We start from the raw sequence: 15,590 nt of genomic DNA on the forward strand, positions 1-15,590 counted from the left end.
TGTCGTTTGATCAATGTAGGTTTGAAGTCTACTTTGTCGGAGATAACTATTGCTACTTCTGCCTGTTTTCAGGGGCCATTGGCTTGGTAAATCTTCTTCCAGTCTTTCATCCTAAACCTATGCTTATTTCTGTTGGTGAGATGGGTCTCCTGTAAGCAACAAATTGTTGGATCTTCCTTTTTAATCCATTTCGTCAAGCGGTGCCTTTTGATGGGTGAATTAAGTCCGTTAACGTTAAGTGTTAGTATTGATAGGTATGTGGTGATTCCTGTCATTTAGTTTTCTTAGTTGTTTGAAGGTTTGATTGTGTGTAGCTAAGTTGAGGTTACTCTCTACTTTTTCTTTTCCTGTAGTTTGGTGCTGCCTGTCTTTTCATGGTTATGTTGGGTTTCATTTCCTGTGTGCAGAATCCCTTGAAGAATCTTTTGTAGTGGTGTCTTTGTGGTCACATATTGTTTTAGTTTCTGCTTATCATGGAAGACTTTTATTGCTCCATGTATTTTGAATGATAGTTTTTCTGGGTAGAGTATCCTGGGGTTGAAGTTATTTTCATTCAGTGCCTGGAAGATCTCACCCCAAGCTCTTCTTGCCTTTAATGTTTCTGTTGAGAAGTCTGCTGTGATTTTGATGGGTTTACCTTTGTATGTTGTTTGTTTTTTCCTCTCTTACAGCCTTCAGTATCCTTTCTTGGGTGTCTGTATTTGTTGTTTTAATGATAATATGCTGTGAGGTAGATCTGTTTTGGTCTGGTCTGTTTGGTGTCCTGGAGGCCTCTTGCATCTGTATGGGAATATCTTTCTCTAGATTTGGGAAATTTTCTGTTATTATTTTTGTTGAATATATTACACATTCCCTTTGCTTGCACTTCTTCTCCTTCTTCAATGCCCATGATTCTCAAGTTTGGTCTTTTGATGGAGTCGGTGAGTTCTTGCATTTTCTTTTCACAGGTCTTGAGTTATTTAACTAATAGTTCTTTGGTCTTTCCTTTAATTACCATTCCATCTTCGAGTTCTGAGATTCTGTCTTTTGTTTGTTCAATTCTGCTGGATTGGCCTTCCATTTTGTTTTGCAATTCTGTTTCGTTCTTTTTTCTGAGGTTTTCCATATCCTGATTTGTTTCCTCTTTAATGTTGTCTGTTTTCATCCTGAGTTCATTTATCTCTTTATTAATCGTGTTCTTTGTTTCACTTTGGTGTTTATACAGTGCTTTTCTGGTTTCTTTTATTTCTTCTTGTGCTTTTTCAAATTCTCTATTTTTGTTGTCTTGGAATTTCTTGAGTGTCTCCTGTACATTTTGGTTGACCATATCCAGCATCATCTCTATAAAATTCTCATTGATTACCTGTAGTATTTCTTCTTTTAGATTAATCTTGTGGCTCTGGAAAAAAATTTGGAGGCTACTTAAAAAGCTAGACATTGATCTACCATTTGATCCAGCAATACCACTCTTGGGGATATACCCAAAAGACTGTGACACAGGTGACTCCAGAGGCACCTGCACACCCATGTTTATTGCGGCACTATTCGTAATAGCCAAGTTATGGAAACAGCCAAGATGCCCCACCACTGACAAATGGATTAAGAAAATGTGGTATCTATACACAATGGAATTTTATGCAGCCATGAAGAAGAACGAAATGTTATCATTGGCTGGTAAATGGATGGAATTGGAGAACATCATTCTGAGTGAGGTTTGCCTGGCCCAAGAGACCAAAAATCGTATGTTCTCCCTCACATGCGGATATTAGATCAAGGGCAAACACAACAATGGGATTGGACTATGAGCACATGATAAAAGCGAGAGCACACAAGGGAGGGGTGAGGATAGGTAAGACACCTAAAAAATAGCTAGCATTTGTTGCCCTTAATGCCGAGAAACTAAAGCAGATACCTTAAAAGCAACTGAGGCCAATAGGAAAAGGGGACCAGGAACTAGAGAAAAGGTTAGATCAAAAAGAATTAACCTAGAAGGTAACACCCACGCACAGGAAATCAATGTGAGTCAACTCCCTGTATAGCTATCCTTATCTCAACCAGCAAAAACCCTTGTTCCTTCCTATTATTGCTTATACTCTCTCTTCAACAAAATTAGAAATAAGGGCAAAATAGTTTCTGCTGTGTGTTGAGGGGTTGAGGGGGAGAGAAGGGGGCAGAGTGGGTGGTAAGGGAGGAGGTGGGGGCAGGGGGGAGAAACGACCCAAGCCTGTATGCACATATGAATAATAAAAGTAAAAATAAAGATTAATCTTGTGGGCTTCATTGGGTTCTTTGGCATAGTTTATCTTCATTTTGTTGGAGTCTGGATCTGAGAATCTGTTTTCTTCATTTCTCTCTGGTTCCTGTACTAATTTTTTCCTGTGGGGAAACTGGTTTCCCTGTTTTTTTCTATCTTCCCGTCATTGCCCTTGGTGTTGTTATTGTCCCTGTACTGTGTGAAATTAAGTATTTTCTGGCTTTTATTAATAGCACTAGTAATATTTAGAATGGAAGCGTGAGAGGGGATGGAAAGCAAAGAAGTTAAAAGAAAATGGAAAAACAAATAAACAAGTAGAAAAAAAAAACAAAACAAAGAAACAAACCAAAAAAGCTTCAAAGATATAAACAGGGAGAGACAGTGTACTAATCAACCGTAAGCTGAAAAGGCATTAAAGCAAGAGAGAGAGGACTGAAAATAAAAAATAAAAAGAATAAAGATAAGAATAAAAATAAAAAATAAATAAATGAGAAAAAAATATAAAAACTAAAAAAAAAAAAAATAAATAAATAAAAAAAATCTCCAAGGTGAAATGCAATAAAGTTTCAATCTTAATAATTTTGGTGTTTGTCCTTCAGCCTCCAATCCTGGAGATGGTGTCTCAGGTGTTGTTCTGTAGTTATCTCATCAAAGGAGAAAAATAAAATAGAACAAAACTGCACAAAACAAAACAATATAAAACAAAAAAAACCCCACAAAGTGTCCCAAGTTCAAATGCAATATAATTTCAGTAAGTTTATCAGCATACAGGTGTAGTTCGGTTGTTTTCTCATCAAAGGTAGGGAGAGAGAAAAAAAAGAGTCTGGAGACAATTCTGAGAATGGTATCTGCGGCTGTGGCTTGCCTGCCCGCTGCTGTCAGCCTGCTGTTCCTGGAGGCCTTATTTATGCAGATCTCAGTGGTGAGCTTAGCACTCACCTGGCCCTGCAGGCTTTGTTTACTTAAGAGTTCTGTGCAGGAGCCTCTGCTACAAGCTTTCCCCTTTCCAAGCACACTGGGGGAGGTGACACTGCACCTGCTTTCTCAGGCTGGTGTGTTTGTTTACAGCTCATGTGGGAAGTGGGCCTTCCCCGCTCTCCTGTGGAGTTTTCCTCCCTCCTGGGCTCTCACAAGGTTTCCCGCTCCTGGTTGCTGGGCATGTGCTGCTACTCCTGCCCTCTCTGGCCAGGCCCGGCTTGTTTATTTACAGCTTTGTGAGGGATTCCCCTCCCCCCCTTCAGCGCTTAGGGCCCCCCACCCTCTTTGCTACATGTCTTTATTGTTCTTATAGCTTATTACTCAGTTTCTCCTTTTTTCCCTGGGTGGGGGTTGGTCTGTCCAGGAGGCTATGCTGATCTGGCCCAGGGTTGTCTGTGGGAGTACTGCATACCACTTAGCTCACCTTGTGGTCTGTGTCTTCCCAAGCCATCTGGGTGCGGGCCTCTGGCAGCCCCGGGGGCCCTCCTGGTTTCTCCATTCAATGTGAAGTGGAGATTCTCTGAGCCGGCTGGAGGTGTGGAGGAGTCAAAATTTTGCCTCTTCTTGGTGGCCTTGCCTGCAAGGTGTGTCTCCAGGGTCTCTCCAGGATTTCACTTTAGGAGGCACGCTTTCTGCTTCCTCCCACTAGTCACCATCTTGGAATCCTCTTTTATGTTTTTATTTTCATAGCAGGACTTTTTATTGCCAAGTGAGAAATACTTAAACATTTATTTTTATAATTGGTAGCTTTACTTCTACTCTTAAATGAAATTATTTCCTTTAGTTTTGCTTCTGTGCATTTTGGCTCCATGATTTCCTTTTGTTCACTAACTTTCATGCGTTCTCATCTTCTACTTCTGCATGAAATCCCTGTCATTTCTGAAATTACTGTCTCCTGCCTTTAAATCCTAGTTAAAAAAATCCTAACACATACTTTGGTCAGAACCTTCTGTTCTTCTGATTTCCTTGATCAAGTACTTCCACTGCATCTGCCCCTCTGCTGTGAACTAAGTCAGTTGACTGACATCTCTGCTCTCTTGCCCATCAACTTGTCCTTGGTTTCACTTTTCTCCTAATCTTCTTAGGTTTCATTGGCAATCATTTCACTGTGTGTGGCTATTACCCTAAACCAGTGCTTCTCAAACTGTGGAATTTCTGGAAATTAAGGTTAAAATCCTGGGAGAAGATGATGCTACCCATGAAGAGCTTGTGGAATGGGAGTAGAGGAGGTGCTTGGTCCAAGAATCACATGCTTAAAGGCTGGCAGGAAAAGGAAGATAGTGAAGGACACAGGAAGAGAATGATAAGGAGAAGAAGAACATTGCTGACAGAAATTGCTGTGTAGAGGTCAAGTAAAGTTATGAAGTGTAATTCGGCTGTTAGGTCATTATTTACTACTGCCAGGGGCCTTTGAGGTGACCAGTGAGAGTGAAATCAGATTAGTGGTTGAAGAGTAAGTGAATAACAAAGAGATGGCAGCCTATAAAAGTACAAGCTATTATTTTTGAAGAGTTTGAAGAGAGAAGTGAGGGTAGGGAAAGAGAGAGGAGAGAAGGAGAAAGACACATAGCTATCTGTGGAATCATCAGACTTCTGACTTTTCTAGGGGAATCTAGCTGCATCTATGTCAGCATCTGAGAATCAAGTTGTCATGTTTTGTGGCATCCTCAGGCTATAAGAATTGTGAAAGTTTTGTTTGGGCTTGTCTGGAACTTTCAAGGCTGTTTAACTCACTTTACTTCTACTCTCATATACTCTTATGTGACATACATCTTTGCTTGGTCCACTCTCCATCTGATCTGATAAGCTTGCTTCTGTTGCATTGAGAAAATACAAGCCAACAAAACGCATAATACCGTCTCTATGTTTCTACTATGCATCTACAGACTTCCCTGCAACTGGATCCAAATATTCCATTTCCTTCTCTTCTTCCTTACTATGGATAGATTTTTCTGTCATTCCTTCAGTTGCTCACAGTATTTCAGCAAAATGCCTTTTTTCTCTTGTATCGATTAGTTTTTCTCTGCTGATTATTCATTCCTCCCTCTATAACTTTTCTCATCTTTTAAAGAAGCTTCTTGAGTAATAGAGGGGTGAACACAATCAAAGTATATTATGTGGGTGCATAGAAATAGTGTCCAATTAAAGTGCACCAATAAAGACGTGGAAAGAAGCATCTTCTCATTCTCTTTATTTAATTATTTATTTATTTTAAGAACATGGAATTTTATTGATTTATTTTTGCCACACTGGGGTTTGAACTCACAGCCTCAGTCTTGGTAGGTAGGTGCTCTACTAATTGAGCCATTTCACCAGCGCTCTCATTCTCTTTTACATTCCCTTTGCTCTTTTATAATAACACTCTGAAAGAACTGTCTGCTTGCCTTTATATAGCCAAGTCTTCTCCTAGCCCACTTCAGGCAGGCTTTTTACCTCCAGAACTTCACAAAAACAACTCTTGACAAGGTCACTAAAGCCAAGTGTCAATCCCCAGTCCTCATCTTGGTTGGCCTGTCAGCAGTATTTGACACTGGTGATAATTCCCTTTTCCTTCATGTGGCTCTGGGGAAGTCCAGACTTTTGATGCCTCTGCCTGCTGATAGTCAGCTTATATCAAGTGGACTTCTGAACATTGAAGGGCTCTAGTGCTCTGTTCTCAGATTTCTCTTCTCTGGCTACACAATTACCTAGAATGGGAATCTCATCTAGTAATAGGACTTTAAATACTATCTACTGATGATTCTTTATTTATTCATTTTTTTACATATAATCTACCTTCCTCCCCTAAACAATTCAGATTTTATATGTAACTGCTCATTCAGCCTTTCCACCTGAGTGAATAATGCATTTTTCAGTTCAACAGTGCTCATTTCTCCCCCCACAAACCACTCCTCTTATAATCTTTACTAACTCGGGAAATGACACCTCTGTGTTTCCAGTTTCTCTTGCCAAGAATTCTGTGTTTATTCTTGCAAGTTCCAGCAGGTCTGCTTTCAAAACATACCCAGAATTTGATCACTTCTTAACATCACCACTGTACAGGTCCGAGTGACCTCTCTTCTGGATTATTGCAATAAACTCTTTTCTAGTCTCCCTGTTTCTGTTCCTGCCCTTTTTTGGCTTATTTTCAAATATCAACTAGAGTGAGGCTTTTGCACTATGTCTGATCTTATTACCCCTCTAGTCAGAATCCTGCAATGGATTCCCATCTCACTCAGGGTTGAAGCCAACATGTTAGTTACCATGTATAAGAATCAACACTTGGTACAAAGTTCTATGTGACCTTGGCTCTCATTACTTCCCCATATCATCTCTTAATTCATACTCATTGTTTGAACACACCAGAGCCTTCCTGCCTTATAACCTTGGCACTGCTGTTGTCTCTGCCTCAGATGCTGCCCCCCATGTGTCTGTCTGCTCTGGCTGTCTTCCACAACTCTTTCCTCTGATGTCCCCTTTTTGGTGAGACATGTCCCCCATTGCTGGTGGCACTTCCTTTTGTGCACTAATCATCATTGGGCACACTACAATTTGATTATTTGTTGTCTGTTTACTTATTTATTGTTGATTCTCTCACTGAGCCCCATGAGGACGATGACTTGATGACTTTGTTCACTCCTGTGTCTCCAGTTCTTAGAAGAGTGCCTGAGTTTAATGAGTCAGAATAAGTAACTATTTTTTTTATTATTAGGATGTATTTGTTGTACAGGGGGCTTCATTGTTACAATCCCAAATAGGCTCACATTATACATTGCTTAGATCACCCCACCATTTCTTCCTCTTGGTCCCCTCCCATCCCACTTAAAACAATTACAAGAGGTTTCATTGTCCTATTTTGTATTAGCATATCAGTCATATTCCTTCACCTTAATCTCCTTTGTTCATCCTTCCCCTTCCCACTGATACCCACTCCCCATTACCTATTTTACAATCCTGTCTTTTGTTATTTATTTCTAAGTCGATGTTCAAAGGCAATTTGGCCTCTTCCATTGTTCTTCCTGACCCCTTCCCTCCCACCCCCCAGTTTTCAACAGCTTTCAGTACATGTCCTTATATCCTCTACCTTCACAGATGTTTTTTTGTGCTATCATTCCCTTAAGAATAAATAACTATTGACTTAATGAAGTTCAGTCAGCGTCTGCCATACATATTAACTCCCTTTGTCATCTAATCCATCTGAATTTCACCTTAAGATGTACTGTTTTACTACCCAGTTAGTCTTCTTTCCTTGCTCTTTTGAGCCCCACTTAGCTTTTCATTATAGGCCACTGTTTCTTTTTAGAAGATCCCCTCCATGTATAGTCCTTTGCCAACACCTGATTTTCCTTTTTACCCTTTTCCTATGCTCTAAAGGATTTGGGGAGTAGGTGGTGATTGTTAACATTCTCTCATCTGGCCAATGTTCCTAACAGGTCCTTAGGCTTTCTGAGCAGGTGGACTTGGATGCTCTTCGTTCTTTGGTCACTGTCACTATTGTCTTCTGTTATTCTCTCACATGTATTGGGAAAACTTTGACACTCTGCTCATAGTCTTCCTTTCCATTTCCAATATGGTGTCTTTGTGCAGGGAATGGCCACTACCTAAGTTCAAAGTGTTTCTCAGTCATGTGGCCACCAACTCACCTTCAGAAATCTACATATGGAGTGCTCTCTGGAATTTATCTTTGCCTGGATCATTTTATTTGAGAATCATCAATTTTTTTTCCTTCTACTGGACGCTTGGTGACTTATAAACCCTTTGCGTAGGGAGGCAGAGATCGGGAGGATTGTAGTTCGAGGTTGGCCTGGGCAAATAGTTCTCGAGACTTCAGCTCCAAAATAACCAGAACAAAATGGACTGGAGATGTGGCTCAAGAGGGATAGCCCTGAGTTCAAACCCTAGTCTCCCCCTCCCATGCCAAAAAAGACATAATACCACGCCAATTGTTATAATGGAAATACCAGTATCACTGAGCATCAGAGAAACGCAATTTAAGACTACAATGAGACACTACCTCACACCTATTAGAATGGCTGTTATCAAAAATACAAAAGAGGGCTGGGAGGGGCTTAAGTGGTAGAGCATGTAGCAGCCTCCAGGCCATGAGTTCAAAGTGCTACAGAAAAACAAACAAAAAAAACCCTAAAAGATAAAAGTGCTGGTGAGGCTGTGGAGAAAAAGGAATATTTTGCACACTGTTGGTGGGAATGTAAATTAGTTTAGATATTAAGGAAAACTGTGAAGTTCCTTAAAAACTAAAAATGGATCTACTGAATGATCTGCTGATTGCACTGCTGGGTGTGTGTGTAAAGGAGATAAATCAGTGTGCTGAAAAGACATCCAAACTCTGTTCACAATAGCCAAGTTACAGAAACTTCCTGAGTGTCTGTCACTTGGATGAGTGGGTAGAGAAAATGTGGTATGTGTATACAAGGGAATGCTATTCAGCCTTAGAAAGAATGAAATCTTGTCATTTGCAACAACATGAGTGAACCTGGAGGATGTTATGTTAGGTGAGACAAATAGTTCATAATCTCATTTATTTGTGTAGTTGAACTCACAGAAGTGGGGAGTGGAATGATAGTACCAGGGTTTGGGGTCAGTGTTGGAGGTGTGAGGAGATGTGGGTCAACCGATGCCACAAAGAATATTATTTGCAAATCACCAAGAGAGTAGATTTTAAGTGTTCTCATCACAAAAAGTGGTACTTATGTTAATGATAATATATGTTAATTAGTTTAAATGAACCACACAGCAATATGAACATCATGTTGTATGCATTAGTTTTTTGTCAATTAAATATAAATGGTATTTATTTTAACATTTTAAAAATCCTTTGTTCAGTTGTGGTTTATTTTGGTACATGGCATATTAATTAACCATGTTGATTGTGATACCTCTTTTCTGTTAAATTTTTATGTAACAAAATCTGTTTCATTTATGTGTCAGTTTGTGGGGCCACCACATTCTTCAAGTGCCAGTGCAGCCTTGATATGTTTCAGTATTTAACAGAGGTTGTAATTTCTCATTGACTTTGTTTTTCACAATTGTTGCTGATGGCTTGGCTCCTCACAGTTCCACATGATTGTGAGAAGTGTTTGATCAAGTTATGGGAAGAAAAATATATCCATTAGGTTGCTTTTTTTCCTGGAGTAGTGTTAAATGAGGCTAATTTGGTAGTTCACATAAGTTAGTATTTTATCAAAACTTTCTCCTAGTGAACTATCCACAACTTTTACTTTTTCATGGCTTAAATCCTTTTTTTCCTATAGACACGAAAGATATGTCTTCTATTAGTTAGGAAAATGAAAGGCAAAAATATGAATGATCCCTTGAATTTGTTTTGTTTCAGATATGTTTTCTTCTTTTTGCCATTCTCTACATTGCTTCCTACTTCATCATCACAAGATACAAGAGAAAATCAGGTAAGTAGAAACAGCTTAATTAAAACTTATCACAATGCCCTGTGGTCTAGACATGGGATGTGTCAATACACTTCAGTAGAGTAGCATATCAAATAATGCCGGTGATTGAAGTAAACACTTGACTGGTACTCAGAGCACTAAAAATAACCTCCAGAGAATTTGACTACCCTTAGGTTCACTCTCTTAGACCAAAGTTCTTGTTTGTCACAATTCTTATGTCCAACTAAGAATAGTGCTGGGCCATTTAGTGTCTAGGAAATTCCAGAGTTCATGAGGGTATTTGATTCCTTGTCACTGGATTTGAGTGAATATTCTGTTCACCACCTTCCATCCCCTTTCTGACTAGTAGAATTGTCTTTTCTTTCTCTAAAGCAATGTAGACTTCAGAGTCTCCATGATAGTGTTGGTATTCAATTCCATAGCATCCTTTTATTATTTCACATCATTCTTACCTAGCCAGAGGGACTGCTATGTCTTTTTCTCTTCTTTAATGAACTTTGTGCTGATTAATTCACAGAGTTTTGTAGGACCTAAGCAGTTGCCTTACTGCCTTCAGCTAAATCTCAGCTATTTTCTTGAAATCACATATTTTCTACTTTTGATGGTGGGCTGATAGTAGGTACTATGTGGTTCTTAAGGATTCCATGTTTAAGGATCCTGCAGTGCTATGTTATTAATTTAAAAACTGTGAAGCTTTTGAGAGGAATAGGAAACAGTTCTTGGCTTAGCGTATTACTTTGGTACTATTATTGGCTCTGTGACAGTGCTGAACTACTCTTTGTGTTGTGTAATCTGTTAAAACTTCGAATAGCTGAAGATGTGAAGCAGTATTTTAGCTCTTTTAAAAGATATTTTGGTATGGCTTCCTAGATTATGTGTACAGAAAGAAGAAGAGAATGGATGAAAGAACATAAATACATTGCCTTAAGGGAAACTGGGGATAATGAACAGGCACATCTGAGACCTGGGTGACTTTTAGGGTAATCCAGGAATGGTGGGGAATGTGGAGGACCCTGACCTAGTTGGGAGAGTGTTGGGAATAGAACTGAAGTGGATATGGAGATATTAAAACATCCCTGAAGACTAGGGCTGGTGGTGTTACTCAAGTGGTAGAGAGCTTGCTAAGCAAGTGCAAGGCCCTGGATTCAGTCCCCAGCATTGAAGGAAAAAAAGGAGTTATGTAAAACATCCCTGAATACTTGATGATTGGTTAGATATGGGCACAGAGTATGAAAATTAATAGTAACTGTTATTTTGTGGTCCCCTTGGTTATAATGCTATTTTGGACCACCTGTAATTAAGGATAGACCCAAACACACCACTGACAGAGAGACATTTGGTGCCCAGAAGTCCAGAGACATCAGGAGAGAGCCTTTGAGGACATTAGGTGGATGAGGAGCAGGAGGGGCTAGGAGGGTTTTGCAATATTCTTGTGATGATTCATTATCTTTGGCTGGTAAATTTATGTGGGAGGACAAAAGAAATGAGGCTATCAGGTCTGAGAGAGAGGGAGAGAGGAAGGTAAGTGAGCATCAGAGTGTAGGCTGCCTGCTACCTAAAAAAAAAAGCTATTGCCTCTTTCTTAAACAATAATTCTGATTATTGAGGCAATATAGCTTAGAATGATCCTACAGAGTCCAAGGTAGCTTAGGATGGTCTTACAGAATCTATTACTACCATAGTAATGGCAAACTCAAATTCTAGAAAAGTGGATAAGTTATAAGATTGTGAAATTTTTATAATAAAACTTTTGTTGACTGTTATCAACCAGAAATTTCATTCATTAACAGCTTCACTTAACATGTATAATAGAATATAGCCAGTCTGCCTATTTGTGGATTTATTACATATGGTTTTGACCAAGTAAAAAAAGTCCAAAGAAATTTTAAAAACAGAATTTTAAATTGCAACGCACACATTGTGCAGCTCAGTTGATGTGGAATAGCTCTTAGTCTTCGTTATTGTTAGTTTTGTTTAAATTATTGTGTGATCTGAGTGTTTCTGTGCCCTAAATTTTATGAAAACATGCCTCCCCCAAAGCAAATGGTGCCCACAAAACAAGGTAAAAGTTTAATAATCCTCCCAAGCCAAAAAGAGCATGTAGTGCTCTTTTAAGTAATAGAGTAAAAATGTTAGATTTCTTGAAAGGTGACCTGTCTTTAGTGGAAATTGGGCAACATTCTGGAAAAATGAATCAAGCATCTGCAGTACAGCGATGAACTCTATGCATGCTGACTATTTGTGGTCTTTCCTTACCAGTGGTCTCCTTGGAACTGTGTACTTGTGGATACCAAGGCTCTACTGTACACTTCATAGTGGTCCTACTAAGCTTTATGCTCTAAATATTTGAGAAATTTAAATTTACATATGGCAGCTAATCAGGATTCCTTTGAAAACCAAAACACACTATTCTTTAATCATACCATTCAATGCAATTTAATGAGACTTAAATTTGGATGTTTGCTAAAGTAAACACAGTGCTCTTTGAAAGTTTTCTAGTCAGTAATTTTGTTTAAGTTTATATTTTTAAATAAGTTAATGAAATATTTTGTTGGAAGATAAAAGAATAATAATACCTTCAATGTTTTTGCAGATGAACAAGAAGACGAAGATGCCATAGTCAACAGGATTTCGTATGTATTCTAAACCTCAGTTGTTCTATTTCTAATTCTAAAGTCAGATTTTGAAAACTCAGTTAAAATTTTTGGACAGAAATATGGAAAAAATTGAAGTATTCCAATGTTTTTTATCAATACTAATCCTCTCCTTGAAAAGCACCTGTAAGCAAATCGACATGGACAATTGAGAGTGTGTTACCCTATTAAAACATCTTAATTAGAGGAATGACAGGTTTTATTTTCAGAGGATTTAATGAGGAGATGGGGTTAAGTTTGGGAAAATTGCTGGGGTTCGGAAAAAAGTCAGATGTTTTACTTGTCTGCGAAGAAGACTGTCTTGAAACAGCAGGCACCCTTCCTGGTTAGTGAGCATTTACCTGCTGTCTGCAGGGAGGTGGCCCAATTGTCCTCAGGTTCCTTATGTACACTAGTGAGATAGGGTAGAGTTTTTGTTTGCAATATAAAACTGGATGGAAGCAACAGATTTATTACTATTAGATTTTGCTCAGTTAAAATATGAAATTACACTGATGTACCTATGTGGGAGAATATTTATATCCAGGACTTTTACATTTGATGCTTTAGGGCTGGTAGACTGGCTCAAGTGGTTTAGTGCCTGCCTAGCAAGTGTGAGGCTCTGAGTTTAAAACCCCAGTACTGCTACAAAAAAAAATTGACATTTTAAATTTTTAAAAAGATAATCTCAAATTTATAAAAAGATTAGAAATAGAATGCAAAGAGCTTTTTTCCCTTGAATTCTTTGGCCTGTTGCTCCGTTTCCTCATGTGTAATTCCTATAAATGGTGCACTCTCCTGTGTAACTGCCATATAGGCATTAAAGTAATGAAGTTAGCATTGATGTCGTTCCACTCAGTGCCCCTTCACATTTACTTGTTGTTCCAATAATGTCCATTATAATAAAAGGATCATCTCCAGAATTACACAGTGCTTTTAGTTGTCCTGTTCCTTTAGTTTCTTGCAGATGAAAACACTTTTTCAGTATTTCCCTGACTTTCCTGATCTTCATGCTTTTGAAGATCACAGCTCAGTTATTTTGTTTTGTCTGATGTTTCTTCATGATTACGGTGAGGTTATACATCTTTTCTGAGAAGAGAAAAGGTGAGAAAAAGGGAGAGAAAGATTACATGTACTTACACTTTTGAACATACACAGACACATGTTCACATACAAAGGAATAGTATTCATCCATAAAAATAAATACCAATACATGCTGCAAAGTGGATGAACCTTGAAGACATCAAGCCAAGAAGAGACGTGAGACAGAACAGGTCACATATTGTATTATTGCATCTGTAGGAGCTATACATAATAGATAACCTTTCAAAAGTGGATGGAGGCTTCACGGACCGAGGGTGAGGGGAGTGATTCATTGTGTGTTGTGATGAAATGTCTGGGAACTGGAAAGAGGCAGTGACTGTGCGACATTGCGAACAAACTAAATGCCACTGACTTATTTGCCTTGAAGTGATAAATTCTATTTACTGTGACATTCACTTCAATAATAGAGCAGTTTCAGCTAATACATGATTTGAATAGGCCTGAGTTGATTCATAACTGAAAAATGAATTTAAATGGGTCCTTCCATACTAGATTTGATAATTTAAATTATTTTAAGTGCCCTAGGCAAATTGGATTTCTCACTGGAAATTCTTGTTTCATGGGTTTTAAATTTACAGGATTGGGAGGTGGTTCTTAGTTCTATTCTAGGATTTAAGTGAATCATTTTGTTTTCTCTGTCTAAATTACTACTCCTGGCTGGGTGTTGTGGTACATGCCTGTAATCCCACCTACTTTGGAGGCAGAGGCAGGAGGATCACAACTTTGAGGCCAGTCCAAGCTAAGTTAGCAAGACTGTATCTCACAGACAAAGAACAAAACACATGCTTGGGGATGTGGCTCAGATGGTAGATTGCTTGCCTAGCATGTGCAAGACTCTGAGTTTAATTCCCAGAACCACCAAAAAAATTATTACTGCTCTTGTAAAAACAAAAGTTTTCTCCACTCCCTTCAGAAGGCCACTGTGAATCACAGACTGAATGAAAGGAAGCTGTTCCTTTCATGTGAGATCTGCTAAGAGGGAAGGACAAGTGAGTATGTGTCCCTGTCCTTTCCACTGACTCTGCAGACCATGTCGGCTATTAACCTACTTAAGTGCACTTACAGATCAGTCGTGTACAAAACACCTTCTTCTTTACCCTTACAAGTGTGTTTAAGAGAATGTGGCCACTGTTCCTGCCAAGGGCACCTGCTTGTCCTCTACCTGCTTCAGCAGGGCAGCTGGACAGCATGGCGGAGGGGTTGGCTTTTCCCAGGATGTGCTTTCTGTGTCCTGGTGATTTGTGTGCAGCTTTTTACTCCTGAAGGTAGATGGGTTTGAAGTCCCAACAAAGTTAGGCACAGGGAGCCTGGCGGAAGGGTCACCTAAGACCCTCCTCTGCTCCCCTTGGCCTTTTTTTTTTCTTTGTTTTCTTTTGAGACAGGGTCTCACTATGTATCCCAGGTTGGCTTTGAACTCTAGATTCTCCTGTCCCAGCCTCCTGAAGTCTGGGATTATAGGCATGTACCATCATGGTCAGCTCACTTGGCCTTTTCAAGCCCTTTAGACTCTTCTTCTAAAATGCCTTCATACTGTACTATGTTTTTACCTACTCATGCTTCCAAATTTACTCCCTCTGCCCTTTACAACCAAAAAGTACATTTTCTGAGAGCTGTATTCTCGAAATCTGTAGGTATTTGATTTAATTTGGATTAAAGAAGTTGATATGAAAATTCAATGTCTTTTTGGCGAAATTACTTTTAAGGATGGCTGTGAGCCTGAGCAGATGAGAGGCTGTTCATCCTAGAGAGGGACCTGGTGTGGGGTGTCAGAGCCCAAGAGGGTGAGAAGGGCACTCACAAAGGTAAGGATAGGGGGTCTATATGAGGATCTCAGTACCACAGCACACTGAGGAGGATGTCCATGCCAAGGGAGTCCTGGGGAGGGGTGCTGTAGTTTAGTGGGGAAAGGAGGGTATCTGTGTAGTAGGCAGTCCAGAATGGAGAGTAGCCTGGACAAGAAGATGTTCTGTGTAAGGTTGGGACAGGAAATTGATTACTTGTGCTGGTTGTGGGGGTTAGACTTGATATACTAAAAAAAAAAAAAACAAGAAATTTAAAAAAAAAACCACAATTAGGTACAACCAGGGGAGAAGGAGAAAATGAAAATGCACACAGAGTTGCTTGATTGGAATTGGAGGTGTGAGTGTGAACTCCTGGTTTTCTGCATCTAGAGAGTTACAGAACTACACGCAGAAGTGAATGTGGGATTTTGTCGCACATGTGTATGCAGAGCACATG

The 15,590-nt window shown here is 39.3% G+C and overlaps 1 protein-coding gene across 2 annotated transcripts in view; it reads left to right on the plus strand.

The window, feature by feature from the left end:
* The window catches only part of Lmbr1 (limb development membrane protein 1), a 146,277-nt gene that overhangs the window by 13,524 nt on the left and 117,163 nt on the right, over nt 1-15,590 (plus strand). Inside the window, exons 2-3 of one of the 2 annotated variants that reach the window (XM_074059981.1) lie at nt 9,543-9,615; nt 12,209-12,248. In XM_074059981.1, the coding sequence (XP_073916082.1) occupies nt 9,543-9,615; nt 12,209-12,248 (113 nt within the window). Of the gene's footprint in view, nt 1-9,542; nt 9,616-12,208; nt 12,249-15,590 lie in introns of those variants that run through there. The other variant, XM_074059987.1, reaches the window with a different exon arrangement.

This window comes from Castor canadensis, chromosome 2, assembly GCF_047511655.1.
Source record: "Castor canadensis chromosome 2, mCasCan1.hap1v2, whole genome shotgun sequence".
NCBI lineage: Eukaryota > Metazoa > Chordata > Mammalia > Rodentia > Castoridae > Castor > Castor canadensis.